This window comes from Drosophila rhopaloa, unplaced genomic scaffold, assembly GCF_018152115.1.
Source record: "Drosophila rhopaloa isolate 14029-0021.01 unplaced genomic scaffold, ASM1815211v1 contig_115, whole genome shotgun sequence".
Taxonomy (NCBI): domain Eukaryota; kingdom Metazoa; phylum Arthropoda; class Insecta; order Diptera; family Drosophilidae; genus Drosophila; species Drosophila rhopaloa.
In genome coordinates, this window is record NW_025334990.1 from 14,193,901 (window position 1) to 14,221,853 (window position 27,953).

Sequence of the window (27,953 nt, forward strand, 5' to 3'; positions counted from 1 at the left end):
CCTGTCGCCAACGCGGCGTATGAGCAATTGCAATTGAGCGGGCGCACGGGGCGGATGCGGGATGTTTTTTATTCTAAGATGCTGAAATGTTGGAGGAGGACGCACTCGGCATGGGACAACACACATTAACACACAGCAGCGGACCAAGTGGCGATAAGAGCGCCTTTTAATCAACGTAATCATAATCATATGACCAGAACAGACATTCTGAAGGGGCCACAATCGTATAATTTATACTGTTTTCTTGGCTTGACTTCAGTTTGAGTTGTCTTGTGTTTGTGTCTCGGGGCTCTTTGTAATCAGCCAATACTAACCGCGTATTATGCAAAACCATCGGCACCACCACTAAGCCGAACCACCAACCCCAAGCCCTTGCATCCGCTGGATGCGAGTGGCGTATAAAAGCCACTTGGCCAGAAGTTTCGCAAACATTTTGGCATCGACTGAGTTTTGTGCTAGTCTCGTCGGAGAATCTATAGTCTGTTCATTCCGCTAATCCGTCAACCGAATAAAAGGGCTCTCAAAATGGTGAGTACGAAAATAAAATATCGTTTTAAGCCTCTAAATGTGGCTTAAAAAGTCTTTAGATAAATCTTTGGGAAATACAGTTTTAAAAGTTTATAGTTGAAAACTCGAATAAGATAGATTTGGTCCGAATGGGAATCCCTTACAATGTTAAAAGGTGATGTGAAAAACATAGTAAAATATATTTTAACTTGAAAAAGTTTTAACAGGAATCAGAATATTAATTGTAAAGTTTTCAAAACCTTTTTGTCAGTTTTTCAGTCATCTCTCAAAATTTTTGACAGTTGCCATAAAGTAATCTATCTTTCAACAGAACATTTTCCATCCTTCCCAATAAATATCACACTTTAGTTCTGTGTGGGATGCAAAACCCGCTGAAATAGACACATAAACCCATCGATCCATTGATCGTTTGTGGTCGATTGGCGGCTAAGTGTTAGTATCAAGGGGCTTTGGCAATACTTTCTGAGCTGGCGTCTGGCTGGACTGGATCTAAAAATAGATCTAGTTTCAATTACAGTGGAAACGAGTTTGGCGGCGTTGGCGAGAGAGAGAGGAAAAGCCATCGCGTCTCGGGCATTTGGCAATTGAAAATTGTTTGGAATTGCTATTTATGTTGCGGCGCGTCTCTCTCTAAATGGCATCGGTTATATCTGGATTTCCTAAGTGCCCATCACGAGTCAGAGTCACGAATTGAGATACATCTGCAGATCGTTTTCGCTTTGACCTTTGCGAGGCTCTGAGAAAGTGCCCGAGTCGCGAATTTGGAATCTCGAATCTAAATATCTCAAAATCTTGTGCCTGTGCCTGCCATTTCCTTACAATGTGTGCCGCTCAAGTGCCCGTAGCCGTGTTTATATTCTATCATTTGCGTGTGCGCCGCTCATTTAGATCTGAAAGCGGCAATTAGCCCGCTCAACTGCAGCTAAATTGACCGACCGGTCAAAGTCAAGTCAAGTCAACTTGGGCTGGCGGTGCAGCGTTTCTTATGTCTTATTGCTGTGCGATTGTGGGAGGTTATATAACCTTGTCCGGACTGCGAACCACATATGTAACTCCACTGGGGGACCCAGACACGTACTATATTCTGATCGCACCTGGGGACCCACCATCCCCCCCTCCACGGCTCGTTGAATCACACTTGTGCCAGATTACAAGTTTGTTGACACTCCGCTGACGTATACGTAATATTTTTATTGCATGCAAAACTTGAATATGTAATATAACATACATATAAGAAATGAATGATATATGAGCCGGGGGTAAGGCTTGAGCGTAGAATGCTCGTAAATCTAATTGTGAACAAGCCTACATTGTGTGTCCATACTGCTTTTCATTCGTAGCTTTATCTACAGTCCAACTACCATAACTTTACTAAGGGGTCTTAAAATCAATTTGGATTCGATTTAGAGCCGCTAACTTTCACACGTAATTTTATATTACTCGGTTTTAAAAGCAGGTCTTTAAATAAAAGTAGGGTTCTAAAAAGTTAATAATGGCAGCGTTTAGATAGGGTTCATTGTCAAGAAACCCATAATTTTCAGAATATATTATTTTCATAGTCAAGAAATCCATTATTTTCCGAATACTTGAAAGTATCCTATTCATATCGCTGACAAATCTTTTTAAGTTTTTTTTTTAATTAATGTAGTGACTATATTAAAAAACCAAATGTTTCAGAATTACAGAACTTTTAAATAAATTTTAAGTCTATTTGAGCTATTATTTATTTAATATATCTTATTTTATCTCATTTTATTGATAAGTATCCAGTGAACAATTTTTCAAGTTCGACTTTCAGAAGTCTGTCTGTAATTGGGTTGCATTCATTAGCTTCTGCGGGTGCTAGGGCAAACGGACGGAAAGACAAGCCGCCGGAGAATCAGACAGACGGGCGGACGGACAGTGGGATAGAACGGAAATGTGCAATAATTTGCGACGCAAACTTTTACACTCGCCTTACATCGCATTTCCAGGCAACTCGAACTCGAACTTCCGAACTGCCATTCTTCTTCTGCACTCTCCAAGGTGGGAGGAGCCGCTCTCGAATTAAAAGACAGAGAGCGGCTTATGCTCACGTTTTCCTTGCGAGAGCCTGACTTACAGTTACATGCTTCAATTTCAATTAGCGAACGTGAGCATGTGTGTATTTGTGACACGGTGAGCTGAAGTCAGTGGACATGGGCGTCGAATAGGCAGTCAATGCAGGCGAATGGGGGCCAAATACCCCGATAATCCGATAAACAACGACCATGACTCGCCGATGGAAGTGGCTGTGAATATGGATATGGATGTGCATGTGGACTTATCACCCTCGAGCCACTTCCTTTGTTCGTCTAAAGACCCCTTAGAGGCGCTTGTCTCCTCGTTCCAGGGGAGAAGGGGGTGGACAAGGGGGCGATCGAGGGGGTGGTGGTACAGTGGGGTGGGTGGGCAAGATTTGGGGCCGCATTGTCTCACAGACACACACACTCGAAAACGAAACGAAAAGCGAATCAAACCGCTGGTACATGCGTTGTCTTTCGAGCAATAAGCGTTCCATATATCCAACGTGGGGCGATCTTTGAGATATCAATTCAGTTATTTTAGGCTTTTACAAACCAAATACATCAAATCTCTAGGGGAATCACTAATAGAGGCTCCTGAAAGTATGCTACGATATATTTGGAACCCTAATGGCTCTTGGGTACATATATTTTCAGACAATTTTTTTAATGTTATTAATTATATAGAGATCTATATGGTACTCAAGATATTTTTTGAACATCCCATAATCCCATGTAAAAGATCCACCTACTACTAATAAATATTAGCAATTAAAAAATTATCCTTAATGGCGTGCTGTGAACAGAGTCCAAGTCAATACCTCAATTATTTTTATTGCCAATTGTCAAAGAAAATTGTGAGAATTCAGGAACTCAAACACGTAAGGAAATTTCGAAGTCACGATGTCCTAATTTAGTCGGTGTTATTTTTGGCAGTATTTTTTTTGGCGGTGTAACTTTTGACAAACTTTTCGCTCCACCCTCGTCCCCTCACATGATGTTCGTGTGGTCGGTGTGCGTTTGTGTTTATATGTGTGCGATGGTGTGCATGGCAGAACGGTCTCCAGCATTTTGACATTTCATGTTTGCAGTTAGTCTGCTTTCGCTTCTCATGCGGTTTGGGGTTTTTCCTCTTTTTTGTTTTTCCTTTGGTTTCGCCGGAAAATCCTTGTGTCGCGATCGCGTCCGTTGCCTTGGCTATAGCTATAGATATAGCAATCCAACCGATATGCAAATATTTTGAGCTAAAATATATGTGAGCTAAATAAATACGCAAATACAGATAGTATGTATGTATGTGTGTAAGTAATCAGTGCGAACGTGAGAATTGCTCTGGCGTTGCAAGTTCGCAGTGCAGTTGTAATTGTAACATCGATGTGGAGTGTCAATTATGTGGAAATATATTTACAAAGATACACCCTGTGCGTGTGTGTGAGTGTGCGAGTTCCTCCTGGCACTGAATGTCACTAAAAAAGAGTGAGAGAGAGGAAGCGAGAGTGTGGGAGTGGGCCAGCCCTCTTTCCAGTGCGTGTAGATCAGTTACCGCCAGCACCAACAAAAACAACAGCAACAACAAACAAACAAACAAACAAGCGACAATTCACATTCATTTCCATTCATTGCTGCGATTATCGCCAGTTTTGCTTTGCTCTTCCACCACGCACGAATACAAATCGGTGGGCGAAGGAGAGTGAGAGTTGAGAGTGGAAAGCAGAAAGCAGAGAGTGTCGCGTGTGAACCGTAAGAAAATGCGAAAGGGGAGCGACGGAGAGTGGAGCGAATGAAGTGGAAGCAGCAGCAATCAAAAAGTTCGCTCTGGGCACGCCCCCTTATGACGCCCCCTGTGACGCGTTATCAGCGGACATCAAACAAACACAACAAACACAAGGACCTAACCAAAATCCACACAAAATGGCGATAAACTCGAGTACCAGAGAGTCGCCGCGGGTATAAAAAAGTTCACTTCATAAAAAAAAGTGAAGCAAACAAACTCGTTTCTGCCCCACAACAACAACAATACCCCCAATACCCCCCTGAACTTCAAGAGATCCCGCAGAACCCACAATAATATCAGCGTTAAGCATCCGAAAGTTTGGGTGGCCCAGTCCACAGAAAACCCCGCACCAAACCCGAAATAATCGCCTAAGGTAAGAGCAGCTAAAATACCATTTCGCATTCCAACACTCTGAAAAATTGGGTTTTCATCAAAATTAATTTTAACGTATACTTAATTTAACGTATACTTATTATTATCGCAAAATTTTTTGTATTCAAAATACATAAACTCTATTCAAGAAACTATAACTTTAAATACCATCCACGAATAAACTTAATTTATCTTTAATTAATGAATAATTTCTAAAGAATCTTTCCATCACCATTAAAATATTGGATGAATTTCTTGGCACCAAAAATCGTCTTGTTGTAGATTTTTTATCCTAAGACTATAAAACCTGTGAGAAATTTTGATTTTGAAAGGAACATCTTCTCGGATTTTGATTGCGTTTTTTGCACAGTGAACTGTGATCATATTCGCGAATATATCCGTTTGTTGATTGTTTGCATTTGCATTTAGCGGTCTCACACCCTTTTTACAAGATCAGCTTTTGTTCGAATCGCGGGTCTGGCCCACTTGGAGGTTAATAACACTGGGACGATCAAGTACAGTGAATTCGTAAATAGTCTGCGGCCCTGTCCCTGGCCCTGTATTATGTTTCCGACTTAAATCGTATCTTAAATGAGGGGCACCAATTCGTGTAAAAAGAAATTGTTACAAGGTCAGTAGTTTGAGCGAATGACGCTTTTGGGAAAAATACTTATTTACTTGTCAGAAATTCGGGTATGCTTCAGTTTAAGTCCAAGTGAGTGTGCTTACATTTATATATAAGTCAAGACTCTCTTAAGGCAATTTCCGGTTCCGTTACTTAAATCTGTAATGGGTGCCCCATTATGTTCGTTTGTGAGTACGTGTAAAGTGTTGCTATGCCACAGCCTTTATGTACGAGTATGTATAATTCACATCCCAATTGATCAGCTCTTGCGTGTGGGAAACTCTTTAATCTGATCATGATGAATGAAATCGTTTTATTAAATTACTTATGTAAAATTGTTTTATTTGATTAAACCTGGCATTACCTAATATAACTTTTGTACATTTCATTTAAATGATTCATTTTATTTTATCTTAATATATCACTTATCACTATGTCTTATTATAATAAAAACATAATTGCCTTTTGAACTTGTCATATTTGGCATATCTTCTTGTATGACTTTTCCGTAAAAGTTTCGTTGTGAAAACAAATTTCTCCATATTTATTTTAATAGCCTTTAATAGAGTCATTAGAGTCATCGTGATTTATGTGTCATTTCGTATTGCATACTGTTTGGAGCATTGAAGATAAACTTTAATTTACTCTATAAATAGTCGAACAATGAAACCCAATACAGGTTAAACTTTAATTTCGAAACCCGTTAGTCAGCTTAAAAATGTACGTTGCCTTACTAAGAATAATCATCACAATATAAACGAGAAAATCTAATTCTGTTATATAAGTGACCATAAACCATTACAGAACCCCGTTGGATAATATTTTTCCATTGATCGGTTTTTTTCCATTTGTTTGGATTCCAGTTCATATGGGTAAACTGAGTCATATAGAATAAATACCTGTAATGTCCCCCCGGGATCCTCTGACCACAACACCTGCTATCGAATTATGCTAATTGGGCGGCAATATCCCACCCAATACGGCAATGACCAAAATTGGTCATTAATTGGATTCGGTTCTGTTTAATAACAGCAATTGCGAGACTGGGAAGTCCAGAGGGGTGAAAAAGTACGCTTGCATGATTAATTGCGTCTAATGAGATTAATCAACAAAAGATGAAATCGTCACTCAAGTGACGATGCGCTAATCTACGCAATATTGGCAAGGTTGCATAATATTATCAAATTGATTAACACCCTTTTTGGGGATTCTGTTCCATTAGGTCTCAAATAGAGCAATTTCAAATAAAAGACAAGTAGTTTATAAATATCAGGTTGATATTACAATTTTTACTTTCGACGGGAATTTAACCCAATTTGATTTAAATAAAGACCTTCATGTAAAAGTATAACTCATTTTTAAGTTTTATCGAATTCATATTTTTGGTTATCATAACACTAATGTAGGCCATTAATATTTAACTAATTAATAAAATGTAATATTTTTCAAAGTAGTGTATTTGAAGTAATTAAAAAATAGTCAGAAAATAATCGTAAAATCCAATTACTAATTTGTATAATAAAATTCCGGAACTTTAAATTAATGTAATTTGATTAATTTCACTATTTGTGTCTTTTTTAAGGTCAATAATTTAGTTCAGTTTAATTTTGTTGTCCTTTAAAATGATGTTAATATTATATTATGTTTAAAGTAAAGAATAAACCTTTAGACTATTTTGAAAATTCATAAAAGTTGTCTCGGTTTAAAGTTCAGCTATTCTCTCAGGACTTATTTTTAGGCCATGTTCACATATTGCTAGTTCCGGCTTGTTGGTGGAAAAAGCCTCGTCATCGTTCACCTGAGGTTTTCGGCCGAAGATTTTCCCATTCCCGCGCAAAACAATGGAGATTACTCTGCAATTACCGCTACAGATAATTGCATTGATTAGCAATTAGGTATTATATATGTATAAACAGGGGAAACCCTACTGAGCCAAGAACAGTTATACCGGCGAAAGCAAGTGGTTAAAAAAGAGAGAGAGAGAAAAGCCAGACGAAAAGAGAGTATCTGTATCTATGAGATCGCTGTGTTGCAGCAACATGTTGCGGCAACAAATTGGATCGCCCAAGAGCAGCACAACACACAGATACGGATACAAATACGAATACAGATGCAGATACAGTCTCAAGCGCTGCGAGAGCGCTGCTGACGTCGCCGCCGACAGCGACGTCGACTGCGCCAGCGGTACGCTCACTTAAAATACAATGTTACCGCCGAGTTGCGACGTAGTCCTTAAACGCGAAGCAACAAGTAAGCATCGCAGCCAAGTTGAGATACTCCGGTTTCGGTTTTTCTTTTTCCATATATCGAAGAATATTAGGGCAAAAAGTGTGTGTCCGAAATAAATTATACCAAGCCAACAAGTGTTTCTACAGTCTTACCAAACGCAAGCGCGCGAGTGAAAGAGCCAAGAAAAACCGCTTGAAAAGGTCACCTGCAACACGGTGCAAACCGCAACCTATAACCTGTAACCCCGCAATCTCGTGCCGGTCGGTGCCCAGCACAAAAATCGAACGGGACGCAAAGTTTCCCTCCTCCGAAAACAACAAACAGAATTACGAAAATGTAATAAACGTTTAACGTTTTATTATAAACAAAAAAACATACAACTCGAACTTGGAGCAGCTTTCAAGATTGGCAGCAATTAACATCAAGCGAAATTAAGCGAAAATAAAAAAATCACAAATGGCACAAATCCCGATCGAATGTGGAAAAATACTGGGGGACCAAAAAACAAAAAAGAGGAAACATTAAATAACAATTATAAGCTTAATGCGTTTGTAAATGCAGGGCATGCTTTGTATTTTGCTTTTTAACCAACATCCAATTTCCAATACCAAATACCAATTGTGTCTGCAATTCGTAATCTGTAATCTGTAATCTTTGTCTGCATCAGTTGACCGAATTGCCAGAAGGCTGAGAAGCGGGTAGCCAAAACTACCTGCTGGTTATGGCCATCAAATCACCACTGCCTTGTTGCCCTTTTCGCATGATGTTGCCACCTTGCGGCAGCAGCAGCAGCGGCAACAGCAGCATCAATCTGGGTTTCTTTTGGTTATTGCTTCTCCTCATGCTGGTCAGCCTTTTTTGTTCCATTTCATTCTGTGTGTGTTGTGGTTGTGTGTGCTGAGTGCTGTGTGCTGTGTGTGCCGTCTGTGCTGTATGGTGCATGGTGTTGTCGTTGTCAAGCGACCAGAACAACTTTCGTTGATACTCGACCGATATTGATCCGGCGATGATGTCATAAGTGGACCCACACACCCATACACCCAGACAGTCCCTAGGGACTGGCATTCGGAGCTCGAAATTTAAGGCCCTGCTGCCGACTGGGGGAATTATTTCCTCGAAATCTCGCATTTAATCGCCGGCGTCTATCGCTGCCATCGCTTTAATAGTGCGTGTGCAACAGGAAATATATATTTTATGCTGAGAAACGCAACACACACATTTTCTGGTATGATGTGTGCTTTATATGTGGCTGTATTTATTTTTTGCGTGCAAACACTTCCGACATTTTAAATGCAGCCAGCGAAGCGATCGGACCGGCTAAATAAATCAACATCAGCAGTAGCAACTTGGGCCCTGCTGCTGATTTTACTGCTGTTTTTGCTGCTGCAGCGGCAACCCGTTCATCTCCGATGCATATAAATGATTTTAATCAACGGCAGCGGCAGCAGCAACATTAATAACAATAAATGACAATCAGCGATCATGCCAGTTTACATATGGACTTATAAGGAATACGAACAAAAAAAAGAATACATTTTAAAGGCAAATTTAGACGTCAGGCCGCGAGACTTTGATCGGTGATTGCTGTCAATCTTTTGCTTAAGCTGCCATCAGTAATCCAAATTGCACAAGAAAGAGTGATTAAAATCGAATTAGACGCTGTCAATCAAAGAAAATATAACCGAGCTCGTGGGAAAGCAGTGCTAACGTATTTATTTCAATTTTAGATAATCCACAATTAAACGCAAACAACTGCGGCCAAACAACTTAAAAACTAGGAAACCCTAATAAGGCAAACAATAAAACCAAACTGTGTTACACCAAGTACTTAAACAGCAAACAAAAGTACTTAAGCAAACATTTAGTTTCGACATTATACAATAATTAGAAACGCAAACAAACGACTTCTTTCTCTCAAAAAAAAGAGAGCAAACAAGCCAAAAGAAACAGACACAAATCGTTCGCTATGAAGAAGCTGTCACTAAATGTGAGTATCAATCTGGTCGGGCCATAAGAATTGACATCAACACTCTGTATATATAGTACTTAATACAAACAACATGTTGTCCCAACAAAGGGCCTTCTTTCGAAATGGGGGGCGTGGTCTGGGGGACTGCACTTTTCAAGTTCAGGAACGGAATCGAGAGGGGGTGTGTGTGGGGGATGGGAATGGAATCGCTGCTGATGGGACCGTGTCATGTTAATGAACTTGAAAAGACTCTCGATCGCTGCGAAGATCATGATCCAGAAGGCGGATGATGAGCACCATGACGAAGTTGCTTTCTTCACAGCAGCCGTTGAAATCAAAGTGCAGAATCGGACAGCAAGTGGAAAAGTTGAGCTGAAACAGCAGCTCCCAAGTCTTCATCAATTGAAGGGAAAATTGAATGGAGACATTCAGGTCAATTGACAAGTCTGACGGGCTGGCAAATCAAAGAATCGATTGCTTATTTAGGACCATATGAGACCATAGTCCAATCCTAGAAGATCGTAAAAAGATATTTTATGGGAACAATGTCACTTTTGTTAAACCGGTTTTTCTTTTCTATTATAAGCCACATTGAAATCAAAAATCCGGAAATCAGGTCTTAAAATTTGAACTACATAGTTAAAACCTAATTTTAATTAAATAGTTTTGACCTCGATTTCTCAGTTATAAAATGAAAATCTATCAGTGATTTCCTCGGAATTTAATTTTGAGATATTAAATCTTTTAATTCCTGTTATAGATCTATCAAGAAACTGGGTTTTTTGTGAAATTACTTATTTAATTTATTTTGTTAAAATCCATTAAGAATCCATATCTTTTCCTTATTTTCTTTTATGTTTCTAAGTGCACAAAAAAGCATTTCTTCAGAAAGTCTTGATTGTAGATTTTAAGAGCACATTATAACTTGTTTTCTTGCCCATATTCTAAAAAATTAAATTTTAATTTGATCACATGATTTTGATAAAAATGATTAAGAAAACATATCTTCTGAGAAAGCTTATTTTCTTTTAAGGTTCTAAGTGCATAAGAAAAATATAAAAAAGCATTTCTTTAAAGAAATGTTTTAGTTGAGGATTTTAAGTGCACATTAACATGTTTTTTTGCCAATATTCTGTTAAATGGCTTTGAATTTCAGATCTTTTCAATAAAGCTCTATTCAAATCGCCATCTTTCTCCTTTATTGGTCAACGGTCAATGGATTGACCTTCGCCTTTGCGGCTTGCCAGAGACTGAAGTGGCTCTAATTGAATTCTGCGATAAATCACTGCCACGCGCCACCTCAGTCGCATCCCAGATCGCAGAGATCCTCCTCCGCAACTCTGGCTAATTGAAAAGCAATTGCGGCGCACTCAACTAGAGGCGTGTGCGCATCTCTTCGGGGTTAATGTGTGGCAGGAGATACTACGACCAGAGTCCAGATACAAATGTATTTCGCAGATACGCGACTTTGATGTTGGCAACTCAAGAGACCGCTTCTCCTGCGCCACAGTCATTGGCCATATATCATACAATATACAATATGCATATGCTTTTAGCATGCATGCGAGTACGGGTATATACATACACTGGGCGATGCTTACGTATAATTGTATGTTTGTGCGCCTTATAACATCTGCCAACTGTTCCCGACTTGTCGTTTGGCTTATTTTATGCAGTTCAATGCCCCAAAACTCTGTGGCTGACGGTTAGTTTGTTTGCCTCTTGGACTGTTTATTTATTAGGTACTTAACTTGTGGCATAATTCGGGCATTGCTGGCTAAATCGCAGAGTTAAATGATGAACAAATGTATAAATATAAAAGTTTTTGAAAAGACAGCATAAAGAAAGTGAGAGAAATGCGAAAAAAGGGATTCCCATTCAGAGAAGGCCCCATTAACAAACTTAGTCATAAAAATCACTTACACTATATCCACACCACCTGTTCATTTATCCATCTCGTTTTGTCTTATCTTATTGCTATATTTATTTTCACCTTCAATGACTCAACAATAATTCAAAGAATTTTGAGTATATTGGCTGTTGTGGTTGGAAATTACTCTTAATCATAACCAGCACTTCACATTGAAGTTGGCTGATGCAACCATCAGGTTTTATGGCTTGTCTGCAAATAAAATTAATTTTCGCCTTTTATGGCCATGCCCCGCTAACTTCTAACCACTCATAAAATCCACATATCTCCACATATAATTATTAATTTATGCTGAACGAATCAATTAGTTCTCGCTGCCGTTGTTGTTGTTGTTGTTATTAATAAATGATCGTTAAATTATTAATGGGTTCTTATGTCAGCAGGCAAATAAAATGCTGTAATAAGCCATGAAAATTAAACAACAAATTGACAAAACGTCATAAAAACTTCACAATATACAATAACAATAATAACAGCGGCAGCCAAAACAACAAAAACATCGATGGAAAACAACAAAAACAAAGCGGCTGAAAACGGGGGCCCGTCGAAGTTAAAAAGTTGGAGACCCACGACAGGTTACCAAATACGTATACCTCTATAGTATGTCTGCGATATACAAATGTTAATGATTGATTTTGTGTCATGTAATCGACTTGGGGAGCGGGCTGAAACTAGTTTCAGGCATTTAGCCAATTTAATTGACGTCAACTGGCCCGATCTCCTCGCTCACATTTCTTCCGTCCTTGGCCGTACGACAATTGCAATTGCAATCGCAATAGTTGTTGCGGCGGCTTGGAGTTGTAGGTGACCTTATTAGACCAAGAGAATTGGCCAATGGAAAAACCAAGCCAAGCACCCGAATGGAATGTGAGAAACCCAAAATAATAAATCAACCAATGCGATTTTAACACAGGAAAAAAATAATTTTATATTTATATAAATGTTAAATGTATTTTATTTTAATGCTGCTTTAACCTCTATAGTTCTTAGCTAATCAAAAACCATTTAGATCTTAATTTCTTCACTTTTAAAATGGTAATGATATTAATTGATTTGGTGTTTTTCTTTTGATTAGTATAATAAAAGTTATTTTTAATCGATTGACACTTAAATCGATTTAAAATAAATTTTTTAATACGAAATATATGACTATTCACGTCCACGAAATGAGATTTAAATTTAGTCCTTTACTTTTTGCGGTGCATCACTCCGTTTGGGGCATTTTTCGAATTCTCGGAATGCACGAGTGATTGTATTGGCTGGATCTGTATGTCAGGCAGTGCACTTATTGGTTATAGCCAGTTAATTCTGCTGTTGCTATCTGCTGCTTCTTTTTCACGTTTTTATTAACACCCGATCGTTCAATGGCCGTTCATTGTAATTGGTTCTTTGATCGTGATAGCCTCGCACCTTGCCAATGACTCATTTCCGTTTCGGCTGCCGCGGTTTGACATTCGCGGTATGGTTTTTGTGCACACTTGTGTTTGCCAAAATTGTTAAGAAAAATCTGAAATATAGGTCGTCACTTTGGAATATTTCAAATATTTTGGGGTGTATTTTTGTTTTGTTAATTGCCGCCACGTTCTTCGAAATTTGGCAAAACATTTATACCGGAAAAAATGTTGGATTAATAATGACAGCATTTGTTAATTCACGAGTGTACTTTTTTAAAATTAATTTTCTTAAATGAATTTACATTTAACATGATCTTTTCGAGGTTTACTTGAACAATATTTTCATTCTCTGGTGGTTGGCATTGTTAAATGGTATTTTCTCTTTCCTAGTTAATCCTCTTAAATATCTTTTTGATAGTTAATTATTGTCTGAGCTTTTCCAACACTTTCATTTCTATGTCATATTTTCAAGTTAAGCGTCTTAAAGTCTTCCTTGATTGTTAATCCTGCAATTAAATAATTCTTTTAATATCAAACACCTTGATTTCTATATTTTCTTGCCAAGTTAAGCCTCTTGATTGTTAATTCTTGAGACTTCCAAACACTTTCACTTCTATATTCTAATTCCAACTTAAGCCTCTTGATTGTGACTTCAAGAGCCGTTTACTTTTAATCAGCTTAAGTGTGATTCTGAGTGAGTGAGGATTCCGCGAATTTCGCGATCGCCTGCGACCGAAAATAAACCACACCTTGCCATCATCATCGCTGATCGGTGATCGGTGATCCCCTTACCGCTTTCCCTCCTTTTCAGATTTTTCGGATGAGAAGTCCAGCTGCGGGGCGTAATGGCCCTATCGAGAGCTCAACACCCGCTGGGTTACGTTTCATTAATACGATTCACGTAGCCATAACACTTCGATCGGGTCTGAATCGAAGGGGCAAAACTTAATTATGTGATTTATAAGCTTTTCGATTTTATTTAAAACAAAGCGCTCAGCCCGCCAAAAGCAACAAAAACACTGAAAATTGGCACAATCAGCAAAAAGGCGATCAGCTTGCACATTTTTGTACTTTTTTTTTCTCTCTCTTTCTCACTGAATACTTTGCAAATAATTTCCTCAATGGACTTGTTTATTTATACGCGAATTCAAAGCATATAAGTAAATATTTGTGAGAGCGAAACGTGTGACACGCTTCTGTGCGCCGCTGCCCCAACATCTGCCTCACATTCGGATTCAAGATACAAGATACAAATTCCGACTCAAACGTTGGCTCAAAGTTGGCCGCCTTGTTGCAAAAACAAAAAACAAATAACAAAACAAAAAAACAATCCCCCCCTCGAGTCGAGTATGATAATTTGGCGTGCATTTGGAAAACGAGCTGAAACCAGTTCGCCATGCTAAATTGTTTTGCTTTCAATTAAACTAATAAAAAGCCAATTGTCGTGTGTGAGTGCTGCGAGTATCTATGTGAGTCCGAGTTTGTCAGTCTGTTTGTGCCAAATGGTCGCCCAACTGGCTGGCAAAATCGCGCGACAACGTCAGCAGCAGATAGTAGATACAATATGGCCAGCGGCCAGCGGCTGCATTTCTCGATCGCATGTGGTTGCTATTACGTTGGAGCGGAGCAGGCAGAAAATGGTTGCAGAGCTGGCAGATTAATTGGTGGGCCAGTGCAACATGGCGTATGAGTGATGCGGAATATAAAATTCCATTCATTAACTAAAGGGTTGGCGGAAAATTGTTAGAAGTGATGAAAAATATTAAAAACAAAGCTATTACGTAAAATAAACACATATTGGGGATAAAGAATGTGAAATTGTATTGTATTTCTTGAAAGAAAACTATTATAACACTAAGAAATATTCAAGTAGTAATATACATATACAAAAATTATAGCTTATATAAGCTCCTTACAAGTTAAAAGTCTATATTTTTATTATTAAAAAAACACTTCAGCTTGTTGATGTTTTCACACAATTATTTAATTTACTTAAAGATTATAGAAACCACACAAATAGACTTGTCCATGGCTTATTCATTATGTGCAATATAAAAATAAATTTTATCTCTTAAGTGTGTGCTGTAAAGTTCTATAAATTAATAAATATATATAGAAGAATTCATTTCTAAGTTTAGATATAATACCAATTTAAAAAATTGTGAAAAATCATAGTTCCTAATCATAGAGTTCTAGAAAAATGTATTAATTAAGAAAAACGCGAAGTGTTAATAATGAAGGACTTGAGATTGTTAATGATAAAGAAATATAAATCATTCGGTTTTTTAATTTATTCAAAGATGAGCTCAGTGGTGATGAAGAATGTTCCTAGAAATTATAAGAAATATTGTAAAATATAAAAAAGACCTAGTTAACGATTTAGTTATCCGCTGGTTAATGAAGCAATCACAATAATAGCACTTAGACAACTCCCAAATGTATGCAATGAATTCCTTAAGGTTATAAAAACGCCTTTATTGTCGAGTTTAGAAGGCGTCATAAAAACAATAAACTGCTTGTGGGCAATTTATTCAAAGAACTTGCGGAAATTACTTCACTTATGACAATTAACTCGAACCGCTTAGTCACACATTTTGTTAACCAGATAGAATCGGTTGAGAAATTTCCACATGCCCTGGGCAAGGTGGAAAATTTAGTTGCAGTCTCGCTCGTTTTATGGCTGATTAATTCACTTTTCCACTGGAGGCGAGGGGCGGGGCGTCGGGGGAAAGCTGGGCGGGTCCAAACTAGTTTAGTGATGGCAATTAGATATTCCATGAGCGTGCCAGGACAAGTGCCGCTCACCAGTGATTTTTTCTTAACGGCTTATATGCCGGCCAACTCCGCTTGTGTTGCGGCTCAAATGATAGGCATTCACATCACGTATACGCCTGGGTGTTCCACAGCCAAACGGCGCTGTTCGCTCTCTTTTTTTTTCAGTCGCGGCGATCTCTCAGATACTCAGATACTTTTTCTCCGACTGCGCCAGACTCGCTGTCGTCGCCTGCTCTTCGGTGTGTGCGTGTGTATCTGTGTGGACCCGCCTGATAAGCAAAGCGGTAGCAATAGCCATCCAACCTCAACAGCCGTTCGCGATCTTCAGTTTTATTTTTGTGTTGCCAACAAAAGTTGATTGCTCGCGCGTCGTTCTCGTTTCTGTTTTACTTTTCTTTTTTTTTTAATTTGGATTTTTCGGTTTGAATCTCGTGCTGTTTGCCGACTGACTTTTGTCATCGCTGTCTAAACATCGCGATTGTTTATCCAAGAATTAACCAAAACGAGCTGCACTCGAAGTGCGCGGCCAATTGCCTTTTGGCAGACGCCGAAGATCTATTGCGAAACGGCCATTCGCCATTAATCTCAATAATATCAATTGGATATATATTCAGATCAATTGACTCTGAGCCATGCCCTCCCCCTCCATCGATCGTCCCGCGGATGGAAGCCATAGAATCGCTGCATTGGCGGCAGTCACTGTAAGTGGGGAGGATGTAAAATTGCTCGGAAATTAAACCAAATTAGCCCAGGTCCCCCATTGATGAATTATTCAAGAGAACCTGGGACTGCCACAAAAAGTGTGTCTATTGCACTAGGCACGAGTTCAGTTTGTGTGTCTGTGGGAAATTTCTTTAACATCGCAGAACGATAAGCTAATTGTTGCTTAAAATGTACTTTTCTTCATGGCATGGATTTCTGTTTGTAGCATTTAAACTTATGAAAAGTCATTTTCATCTTAAAAAGTTTGTTTCACTCAAGTCCCTAAAAAGAATACACAATTCCTTCAAATAAATAAAGGAAAAATCGAATTAAGTTTTTGTTGAGAACAATTTTTAATCAGAAATTCGCCTAGGGACATCTAAAAAATTCTGCTCTTCAATTTAAGATCTTTGGTAAATTTGGTAAAAATTAATAATCCCTTTTATAATACAATTTCAAGAATATTAATCTTTAATATCCCAACTCCCCAAAAATTACTCATAAAATGATGCATCATCTAAATTAATTAAAATTCATGGAAAACCAAGGAAAAATAACAGTATCATCTTATCTCGACAGTAAAAACACCTCCCCTTTGTTCATATATCTAATCAAAATATAATCCGAATGTGATATAATCATGTGATGCATGAATATTTATTTGGATGATATGCGAAATGTGTGAGATGAGATTTCCAAGTGTCTTAGGAAGCGTTTTCTCCAGTGCATAGTGGCTTTAACAGGCCCACAAGATTTGGTTTTCCATTCGGCCTTTCCTGTTTAGCATACCCCAGAGATTTCATGAATAAATGAATATTAATCGAAGACACATATCATGCAAATTGCTGGTGGAGAGGAGGCTCAAACTCCAGCATGTCCATCAAATTAACAGCAGCATTTAGTGATCCGCGCAGGCGCAGCAGCAAAATGTGGCAGCAAGTGTTGCCGTTGTGCCAGTTTAGCATATAGTCGGTGGTACCAAGCAGTCTCGCCATGAATGTTTATATATGCTCCTCGTTGTTGTTCTGCCGCTAGTGTTGTTGTTTTTGCGTGTCTAAGCACTTTTTAGTTGCGCTGTAAAACAACAACAAAAAAAAAAAACAACAAAAACAAAAACCGAAGGGGGCCTGTGTTTTATGTTTTGGCTTTCGGTTTGCCATGCTTGCGTAGCCAAGCGTTAAGATATATGGTAGCAGTGCTAGTACTGGTACACACACATATCGCAATCAGGTATATCTGGCATATAGAATGCACAGTTTTGCAGTCGCTTCAGTGCCGCTTTATAATCCACATAATGCCCGATGGTATACATTTATCTCACGATAACATTTCCCACATACCAAGTAGGATTTAAAGGGGAACTGATAAGAAATCGCTGGACTTGAACCTTCTATTTATTCTATAAATAGCGCATTTCGTGACAGCTCCGGGTGGGCGTTACGAAAAGGGGATCGAGCTTTAGGGAGTCGACCTTGAAATGCCCATTGATTTATGAGGATCTGACTGGGGAAGATTATTTATTTTATTTAAAAGGCACTGACTTCAAATGTAGTCTTTAAAATACGATCGAACAGATGAATCTTTATATATTCTTAAAATACTTTGATTATGCTTATAGTATAAAGCATACAATTTAAAGTACTCAAGGTTATTTATATATTTAACCAATTAAAGACTTCAGAAACACTTTCTTAATATTTTATAAATAGATTGCCATCTGAATTTGAATCCTTATCATTTTAAATCTCTACTACTTGATTTAAATAGAGCATACCCCCTACCCAATTATTCCCTGGGCATAATAATTATAAACTATTGCGCAAAAAAGAATTCACAATCCGTTTTTCTGTCATAATTGGCATAATTATTTTTGGCTCATGACTTCATTCAATGTCGCCTGGCAGCAGCGGCAATAAAACCATCGGCGAAAACAGCAATCAAATCAAAGTTGAATAGTGTACAATCAGACGGCAATCAACAACAACATTAGCAAGATGGCAATTGAGAGGCGTGCGTGCGACTCGCTCCAATGATTCAGTGGTACGGACACGAAAAAATACGTATGTAAATGTATAGTATATGGAGCATATGGACACATAGATAGTGCCTGGAATTCGAATAATGGGATGACTTGTATGTGCGACAACGCTCGCGACTTGAATTGATACAAAGCGCCGGCCGACAAATAAAATCAATTGGCAGCTAATCAAAAGTTAAATGCAAACGAATTGCCAGCACATGCCGTTCATAATAATGATCGAAGATGCTGTATGGTATATATATGTACATATATGCTATATTGCAGATCGAAGATCGATTAAAGCGACGGCGTTCGTTGGCTCCTTTTTACGATGATGACGCCATTCGATCGGCGGATCGATTCATTCAACTTCTCCTTCAACTTTCCCTTGTCCTGTACAACATAATCCCCCCTCCACCGCCCATGTTACATTATCTTTGACGCGTTTCGCATATCAATTATGGCATTCATGCGGCCGGCAAAAGAGCGTTAAAAATAGCCGCCTGCACCGAGTGATGATGCCATAAATCGTGCAACTCGAAGCCAATTATCACCAGATGCTTAAGCCGAAGCCGAAGCCAAATCCATTGGGGAAATTCGAATCGAGGCGCTCCGCCGCAAGCTGTTGCACTTTGCACTGGGACGTCGTCGGGAGATCTCTGACGAAATGAATACTATGCGGCATTATTGGGCTTGGGTTCCCCATTCGGCCACAACTTGCACTTTTGCGATGCGGTGGCCAAGTGTCGCCCACACACGTGGGGGAAATCCAGCTGCGGATAACGCTATTTGCGAAAAAAAAGAAAACTTTATCCAGTGGGTAATAGGGAGTACTTCAGACAGAAATAACTTGCCATTTATAAAAATATACTTTGTAACACTTTTTATTATACTGGGTTATCAGTTAACAAATTAAATTCAAGAAAATCAAAAACAAACAATATTATGGGCTTTAATATTAAGCTATTTTCAGATTTTTAATATTTGCCAATAATAAATGTTAAATGATCCCCAGTTATATATTTTACAAACAAGTCTGAGTAGTTAAACTTAGTATTCATTCTATCTGTCGTCATATTTATAACCCCTATTAACTATGACGACAGATAGAATGACACAAATACGTTTCTTAAAATAAAAAATTAGTTTCATCAGAAAAAAAATTGTTGTCAAATGAATATAATCTTAGTCATATATAGCACATCAATTAAATATTTTTAATATTTTCTAAAGATAATGCATGGGGTCTTAACCTCTAAAATTTGCTGAAAAGACATACAATGACAAATAGAATGACATCATAGTGCTTCCTGTATATTTTTTTGGTTTTTACCAAAATTTCTAAACATTTAAATATATTTAAAATATGATTAAGCGTTTTTATAAAATTATACATTAAAAAATGACCTTACTAAATTTCAATAGAAAATTAAGCTACAAATTTAGCACTTAAGTGTCAAAATGTTAAATTGCTTTTTAATGGTATAACGTGATTATATACCGAATGAGTCTTTCCACTTGGCTGGACCTTTAATTTTTCCTTTTTTAAATAAATAAACCCCATTTAGAGCATACTTTTAGGGGCGGATATTCCCATTAATGTCCGGCCAATTTATTGCCAAAAACATGCATATATTTCGGCCTAGGCCATTGGCTGGCGACTAATGAACTTTCTAAGAAATCCCATTCGCAATCGCAGTCCCGAATGCCCCATTCCCATTTTTGAAATTCCCATACGACGGCCATAAATCAGCAAAAAATGTGCTCAACTTAATTGAAGGCATCAACAAGGCAATAAAAAATCAATTTGCTAAAGATCTTAGCACGCACAGATCGTCAGATTCGACAGCCGAAAAAAACTCGTTAAAAGAATCTGAATGTGTTTAAATCATCATTGGCACAAGAGCGCAAAATGGTATTACAAATTCACTTTCATGTTGTTGATATTCACTTGTTCTCAAAATAGTCGACGTCGTTGTGTCTGCTTTGGTTTTCATTCAGCATTTCCATTTTTCAGACGGGGGTCGAAAGAATTTCACACATGTCATGTGCAAACAAACAATTGGCACAACGCGCAATGGAAAAATTTGCAGCTTTAATCAAATTATTCAATAGTTTGGAATGCCACAGATGTATATATGATATGATTTGGTGCATATGTATATATATATATATGTCAGCGCGCTGTAATTCCCGAGCGAGCGCGCAAATTGATAAAATATGCAAAGTAAACAAATACGGGTCTGTGTGAATATACACTTTTTTTTGGGGGCCCGTCCGCCCGTAAATTGGCTCTCCTTTGAGCCGCCAAAGCGGCAAACTTACATCATAAATTAAGCCCCGCCGACAGATGGCAAATAATGCTATAAACATTGAAATCGCCGGTGCTATTTATAGAGTTTTCCTGCGATAAGATCGTCTGCGGCAACGGCAACGCCAGCGACAGCAACTGCAATTGCAATTGCACCTTTGGGCAGACGATCGGAGGATGAGGATGGGGATTGGGGATTGGAGATGGGGTTGGGGTTGGGGGGATTATTTTTAGCCAGTCGGCAGACTGCTCTGTCGGACGAGGTCTATTTATAGGGTAGCCACGATGGGGCAGAAGCAGCGGCAGCGGCAGCTTGATTGCCACCTGGGTAACCTGCCCTTGCCCCTGTCCTTTGGCGGCAAGTTTCTACGATCCCGATGCCGATGCCGATCTTGGCTTGGCCCATATCTGCTTACCCAGTTACCGGGTCGTCGGGTGGAGGGAAAAAGAACCGTCCGGGCAGATGGCCAGCCAGCCAGTTAATTGATCGCACCTATAAATAGGCATCTATTTTTACATGCATTTCCGGTTTCTCACTCTTTTGCAGATGTGTTCCCGCACAATTAAGATCTCGGTGGTGCTGTTTCTCGTCTTGATACCAATCTTCGCCGCCTTGCCACACAACCACAATCTGTCGAAGCGCAGCAATTTCTTCGATCTGGAGTGCAAGGGCATCTTCAACAAGACCATGTTCTTCCGACTGGACCGCATCTGCGAGGACTGCTATCAGTTGTTCCGCGAGACGAGTATACACCGATTATGCAAGTAAGTGTCTTGGTGGTATCATATCATATATGATATAGCTATGGTACTAACTAACTCAACCCCGACGCAGAGATTCCCTTACAGCGTTCAAGGCAAGGCCAAAAAGATACTAATTCGGCCGAATTATGATCTAAAGTGCTGTCAGGCCCTGACACAAATGCCGGGGGTCTCGGGAAATGCTCTCGGGACCTTCGTTTATTTCTAAACTTTATGGGCTCTCTCCTCGCCCAGCCAGCTACTTTCCCCTTGACTTTCACGCACAGAGAAAAACGACAACTGACCACAGTGCCAATTTAGATTTTCAGCATATCTTTCTTTGATCTGCGAAATTATTAATTTAAAATAGTTATGGCAAATTTTAAAAATCGTATTCACACATTAAAAGATTTTAATTAATTCGAGGCATAAACTATTAACTTTTTTTTTGGATCTATTAGCTTATTTTGTGTGATCAAAGTAAGAAATCAGAATATTAAATAACTCAATTTTGATTTTAATGCTCATTGATATAGCTTTAATATTTTTACATTTGTCTTTGTAATAGTTCATGAAAAAATAAACTTTGAGAGATTTACTTAGAAAGATGTCTAAAGTTTATTTTGCTAAAAAATACTTCTGATTTTTTTCCAGTAATCAAATAAATCATCAAAGATACATTTTAAATAGTTTTTATAACACTGAATAACTTCTGTAGCAAAGCTTATTCTTTCGCCTTAAATTATCATTCGGATTCTTTTCTCTGTGCAACCTCCTATATCTGTATTTCTTGTCTATTCGATGCAGGGCTAATTGTTTCGTCCACGAGACCTTCGGGGACTGCCTGAAGGTCCTGCTGATCGACGATGATGAGATATCGCAGCTGCAGCACTATCTGAAAGTGATCAACGGATCGCCCTATCCGTTTCACAAGCCCGTTTACCACTAGACACCTTACTTTCTGCCACTTTCGTTTTCCACTTCCGTTTCCACTTTCGTTTCCGCTTACGACATTATTTTTTTGATTTTATCTATTATTTATCTTTACGACTTTGAGTTACCTTTACCGTTGTGTTTCATTATGATTTTCGTGTTTAATTTTAGGAAAGACTGCTTTGATTCAAAATGGTTTGGCGAATGCCTGAAAGTGCTGTTAATACCCGAAGAGGAAATATCGAACTTACAGCACTTTCTGAGAGTAGTGAATGGCTCGCCCATATCCTTCAACATGGGGCCGCAAACATAACTCTAAGTCCCCCCACCCCCCTTACACACACACACACACACACACAACTACACACAGTCACACACAGTTGAAATTCGCTGCGAATGACGTGGAATGGAGAATGGGAATCCAACTACAACCACAAATGCAGAGCCAGAACAAAGAAATCTAAAATATTAAAACGCCCAAATTTAATTCGTACTTATTTATTACTGTATGCCTTACAGTTTTTACTATATATGTGTTTTTTTAAAAACGAATTATTTTTATTAATTTATTGAGAACGTTATGCGTTTGTTGTAAGTAACATAATCGGGCGAGTGAGAGATTAGCGATGATGATCATGATGATGAGGATTTCGCATATCTCGTAACTCACCCATATAGAAGCCGAAGTATTTATTTTTAAGTATTCTTAGCTTGTTTTATTATTATTGCGTTATGCGTTGTGTATATAAAATAAACAAAACGAGATCCATTGTTTTTAATTCATGTAATGTAAAATGATTATTTTTATTTTTGTATTCTATTGTAAAATCAGCATTTAAAATTAACGTTTTACGCGATTTCCCGCAAGGGCGAAAATATAAAGCTACTCCATTGTAAACACACACACCGCACACGAGACCGAAAGTATTTTGCAAATGTATTACACTTACAATTTTGTGCTATTTTGTAAAGATAAAACCCCTAATTAGCGTAAATCTGTTGGCGAAAGGAGGATATATATACCTATCTAAAGCTAAACCTAACATTTACCCGCATACTACGACTACAGTAAACCCATAATAAATGTTAAAACAAAAAAAAAACGCAAGAACGCAATTTGTGCAAGACACAAACAAAAACCCCCGGTAAAAACACGCGAAAAAGGACTGCATTACAAATGTGGCAATAACGATTATAAAACCCCATGTAAAATAATAAAAGATAATCATTCGCTGGCTATTTGAGAGCATCAAAATTGTGATAAATGAGAATTAGAATGCGAATGCGAGACGCAGAACGGCCAGAGACCCAGACACCCCAGAAAGAGATCGCTATAGGGGCTGCGAAAGAGACAAACAGTCGCCAGAGAAAGAGACCGCCATAGAGGATGTGAAAGAGACAGCCAGCAGCCGGCGACTTGGGCGCGTTTTCGGCGCGACTAAAAGCGCCTGCTTACCGTTTTTGTTTTGGTACGTTTTTATTTATTTTTATTTTTTTTAATTAAAATTTGATTTTTGACTTTTGTGAATTTTTGGGCTTCTAGCCACTTACCCAAGCCTATTATATATAAATATTGTGATCAATTTTCTTTTACATTTTCAATTTTAATTTTCCCTTTTTATAACTTTGAATTTGACCTGTTCGCTTCTGTGTTTTAAGCAAACTTGGTCAAAAATCACTGTGAAAAATCATAAAATAATTATATTATGGTACCGTTTTGGTACAATATTAAAAATTTTGACTTTAATTTCTTTTGATATTTTTCACATTTTATGCTCAGAAGTTTTTGCATCTGAACCAAGCATTAATATGAATTTTTGACATTTTTCCTCAACCTTTTTAAAAGAAAAATATGGAAAAATAAGTTTGTGCAATATTTGTATTTTTGTGTGCAATTTCTTGTATATCACAAAGCACACAAATAATTTTTGACATTTTGGCTCCAGTTTTTGAGCGAATTTTATATAAAAATGTAGATTTAAATCAGGTTTTCTAATCCCCTTTCGATCTATTCAAAACAGGCAAGAATGCTTTGGATCGCCCTTCTTCAACGCCTGCATAGAGGCTCTTCAGCTGCACGAGGAGATGGACAAGTACAACGAATGGCGCGACACCCTGGGACGCAAGTAAACTGCGATTTTCTGGGCACTGGCACCGTCACTGGCACAAGCAGCTACTTAATTCTATAAACTATTAACTAAAATAAACTAAAGTACACTACGTATTATTGATAACTGTGGCAGAACACGGCACGAAACAATGGCAACCAGGAAACGATCGACCCGAGGAATGTGTACCACTTAAAGAAATAACTAAACTAACGACTAAGCTACAAGAGAAAGCAGATCAAAAATGTTGAAAAAAAATGATGAAAACAATTACTAAGCTATTACACGTTACTTATCCGCACCGATATCGGGTTATTAAAAATTGGTTTTTATTTATCTTTATTATTCTCTGTCATGCACATCGATCAGTTAATCAATCTCGTGGATCTTTTAGTTTTAGTTACTACGAGAATTATGATAATTTCTTTCAGTTCTTCGCGCAAGAGCAAATTAAGTAAAGAAAGCCAACAAACAAATAAGAGAACAAACTAACAAACGAACGAACGAACAAGAATCAAAATGTCTGATGTAAATAAATTATTTTTGTCTTCTTTTAAAGATTTCTATACATACATATTTATAACGCCTAACTATTTTGTACATTTCTTTTATTTCGTAAGTTTAAGTTAACTTGTTACGGCAATAAATTTTACGTTCCACACCTCCCCACATTTGCACCCCCGGCAATAGAACCGAAAATACATCCGAGAAACCCCACAAGGCATAATTCGATTCGATTCTATGTATAATTGCATATACCCTACAATTACATAACTATTAATTAATTTAAACTTGTTTGGATCTAGTCGTAAAGTATAAATAAAAATTGTATATTTCAAGAGGAGTCCGCAGCGAATTTGATTGCGGTGCAAAAATTTATTCAACGTACTATATATTTCAATATCAATAATTCACAAGTGCAAGCATTTCCGATTCGATTAGACAACGATTAGATCGTGGATATTGTGGTGGAATCATTCCAAGAGGACCTCTCACTTGAGATGAATGAAGTGCCAAGTGTCGACTGCAATAACAAAGGGGCATGGTTTTAAAAAGGTTTATTTCAACATCACATTTAATACATATATAAAACGGTTAACAAACGCAAGCCAGCCAATTACAGGTATTGGGTTTTAAGCAGTATTTACAGCGTGGGGTAATTTGAGTTTTTGGTTGGTAACTGGACATATTAAAGTAACTATTAGTAAGCATGCAGGTTGGGTTTTCGTAACCAATTTGTGTGCAAGTTTCTGGTTAAAGCAGGTGTTGGAGTAGCGTGGTTTTTGGTTGGGATCGGGTGAAGCAGCTATAAGCTCGATCTAACATAGTGAACCTTACCTGTGTCGGACACCTCCTCCACCTGGCCGCCCTCAGGAGCCTCGGAAAGCAGCTTCGCGGCCTCCTCCTTGGCAATTACGTGCTCCGAATTGCGGTTGGTGATGTTGGTACTGCAAATAGGGGATATTAAGCTAAATGTTCGATACTGCTATTAGGGATGACACCCACGTGGAGATTGAGCTGGAAACGCCGCTCTGGTGCACCAAATTCTGCCAGAACTTGTGGGTCTCGGCAATGATGGTGGTGGCAAAATCAGCATTCTTGGCATCGCCATTGAAGGCAAACTGGTTCTCCGGCTTGCCATCGGGGATCTTGTAGATCTGTGGAGCACAAGGAGTTAGCTAAGGTACCTTTAAAGGAAGTTGAAGCCTACCTTGAACCACTCAACGGTGGCGCGCAACAGGCCAGGGAAGTACTGGTCCACATCGGCAATATCGTTAACCTTGGAGGCCAGAGGATCGTTAACATCAATGGCAATGATCTTCCAGTCGGTCTCGCCCTCATCAATCAAGGCAATGGTGCCCAGCACCTTGACCTTCAGCACATCGCCGCGCTTGGCCACACGGTAGCCAATCTCGATGACATCGATGGGATCGTTGTCGCCCTTGCAGCCGGTGGAGGGCTCAATGTGGTCGGGGTTCTCCCAGGTCTGGGGCAGGGCTCCGTAGTTCCAGATGTAGCCCTTGTGCGGGAAGCAGTTGGCCACGAACCGCAGCTTGCCCTTCTTGATGTCCTGCTTGATGGGATTTAGCGGGGTCTTCAGGCTAATCTAATGGTTCGGGTTCGGACATGCAATAGTTGAATTATTAAAGTGTATTGAACTGGAGAAAGATAGGCTTACCTCCATCTTGGCGTTGGTCCAACGTGGCACCTCCACAACCATGTTGTAGGTGGTCTTCTCCTCATTGGCGTACAGTGGAATGTCGTGCATCGGCGAGATGACATTGCCGCACTTGTTTTCTGTGGAGAGTGGCCAGAAATTAGTAGAGAAATGATATATAGATGACACTTGGTACACGCGAGTTGATTGATAGTACTCGAAACCCAGTCGTCTAGACAAAGGTCACAAATTTAGCGTGCCAATCTTGATTGGTATACTGAAACTTGGCCCCCAATTTGATATCTGCTATATGGAAGCTATAATAAACAAAGATAAGGCCAAAGAGACCGAACCTATTGGTATTTCCGCCAGTTCCGCCGCAAAGACAAATCGGCTGATAGTGCTGATAAAGCGACGAGTTAAATAAGCAGAGTCCGGTTTGACTTGTTGCATAATCAGCCCGGCTGCGATTAACTAAACCCCTGTGTTGTAACTGCATTGGGTTCGGGTAAAATGCAAATGTATAGTTGGGAAGCTAGAGGGTTATGCCGGGTCACATTGGGCCGGGAATTTTGGCCTACTCACTGAAATACAGGCTGTAGCTCGTCGAATTCTTGGCGCCCTTCTCAACGGTTTCGTACAGAGCCATTTTGAATGGTTTCGTGCGCTTTTGCTCTATTTGAATATGTCTTGAACTATTGGTAAGAACCGCTGATGACGTTGGAATTAAACCAGAGAGACGAGCGACCGCACGTGAAGCGTAAAATGAACTCCTTGTAATTTCTGCCAACATTATGGTTCAGCCCTGGAAGTAAACTATCGATAGACGATTGGCGGAGTCATCGAACTGCTTTTCTAGGAAATAATGGGGGTATTCCGTAAAGTGATTTAAATATTGTTTCCACTAGCAAATATTTCAGCTTTATAATTACCTTTTTATATAATAATACAGATGTGTATAAGGAAATAATGTAATAATTATATACCATTGTTTATATTAACACATTTACGAACTCATAGAAGTATAAACGGCAATGTATAGCCGCATTCCGACTTGTGGACTTCCTGTAATAGAAGGACTTTAAAAACAAGTAGGAACCAGTTTTTTATTAAAAGTTTTTTTACCTAGATAAGTTGCCTAGATATGTTATTTAGAAAAAATGTTAGAAATTACAAAACTAGCAAGTGCATTCCAAATATGTATGTGGTAGTGGTAACCAGGTGTTAAGTTGGGTAAGTGAAAATACCCTGAAGAACGGCTGTCACACAGCAATCATATATATAGTAACTAATAGTTTAGTTAAAATTTATAGGTTTTGGTTTAATAAATGTTGACTTTGTA

The 27,953-nt window shown here is 38.6% G+C and overlaps 2 protein-coding genes across 8 annotated transcripts; one reads left to right on the top strand and one right to left on the bottom strand.

Annotated features, from left to right (window-relative positions):
- Positions 1–431: 431 nt before the first annotated feature.
- Positions 432–25,297, top strand: LOC108039870 (ion transport peptide). 6 transcript variants are annotated; one of them, XR_006417802.1, is made up of 5 exons: positions 7,585–7,906; positions 9,298–9,557; positions 21,219–21,436; positions 22,517–23,814; positions 24,367–24,478. XR_006417802.1 is itself a non-coding variant. In XM_017117020.2 (3 exons), exons 1-3 carry the CDS (start codon positions 16,271–16,273, stop codon positions 24,473–24,475), a joined length of 396 nt encoding a protein of 131 aa, XP_016972509.1. In that variant the 5' UTR covers positions 15,992–16,270; the 3' UTR covers positions 24,476–25,297. The 6 variants fall into 6 exon arrangements, 2 of the variants coding, with proteins under 2 accessions (XP_016972509.1, XP_016972513.1); XR_006417803.1 differs by lacking the exons at positions 7,585–7,906; positions 9,298–9,557 and adding an exon at positions 432–528; XR_006417804.1 differs by lacking the exons at positions 7,585–7,906; positions 9,298–9,557 and adding an exon at positions 3,683–4,717.
- Positions 25,287–27,410, bottom strand: LOC108039869 (inorganic pyrophosphatase). Of its 2 annotated transcripts, none has more exons than XM_017117017.1 (6): positions 27,197–27,410; positions 26,633–26,751; positions 26,165–26,560; positions 25,960–26,111; positions 25,792–25,901; positions 25,287–25,477 (listed from the first exon to the last, which is right to left on the bottom strand). In XM_017117017.1, exons 1-6 carry the CDS (start codon positions 27,402–27,404, stop codon positions 25,446–25,448), a joined length of 1,017 nt encoding a protein of 338 aa, XP_016972506.1. In that variant the 5' UTR covers positions 27,405–27,410; the 3' UTR covers positions 25,287–25,445. The 2 variants fall into 2 exon arrangements, with proteins under 2 accessions (XP_016972506.1, XP_016972507.1); XM_017117018.1 differs by lacking the exon at positions 27,197–27,410 and adding an exon at positions 26,965–27,079.
- Positions 27,411–27,953: the final 543 nt, after the last annotated feature.

Coding starts and splice junctions, on each gene's coding strand:
- LOC108039870 (XM_017117024.2), top strand. CDS start 16,271: ATGCCCTCCCCCTCCATCGATCGTCCCGCGGATGGAAGCCATAGAATC. Junction 16,340..21,218: donor CTGCATTGGCGGCAGTCACT/GTAAGTGGGGAG, acceptor ACTCTTTTGCAG/ATGTGTTCCCGCACAATTAA. Junction 21,437..22,219: donor AGTATACACCGATTATGCAA/GTAAGTGTCTTG, acceptor TATTCGATGCAG/GGCTAATTGTTTCGTCCACG.
- LOC108039869 (XM_017117017.1), bottom strand. CDS start 27,404: ATGTTGGCAGAAATTACAAGGAGTTCATTTTACGCTTCACGTGCGGTC. Junction 26,752..27,196: donor GAGCTACAGCCTGTATTTCA/GTGAGTAGGCCA, acceptor CACTCTCCACAG/AAAACAAGTGCGGCAATGTC. Junction 26,561..26,632: donor GGACCAACGCCAAGATGGAG/GTAAGCCTATCT, acceptor CCGAACCATTAG/ATTAGCCTGAAGACCCCGCT.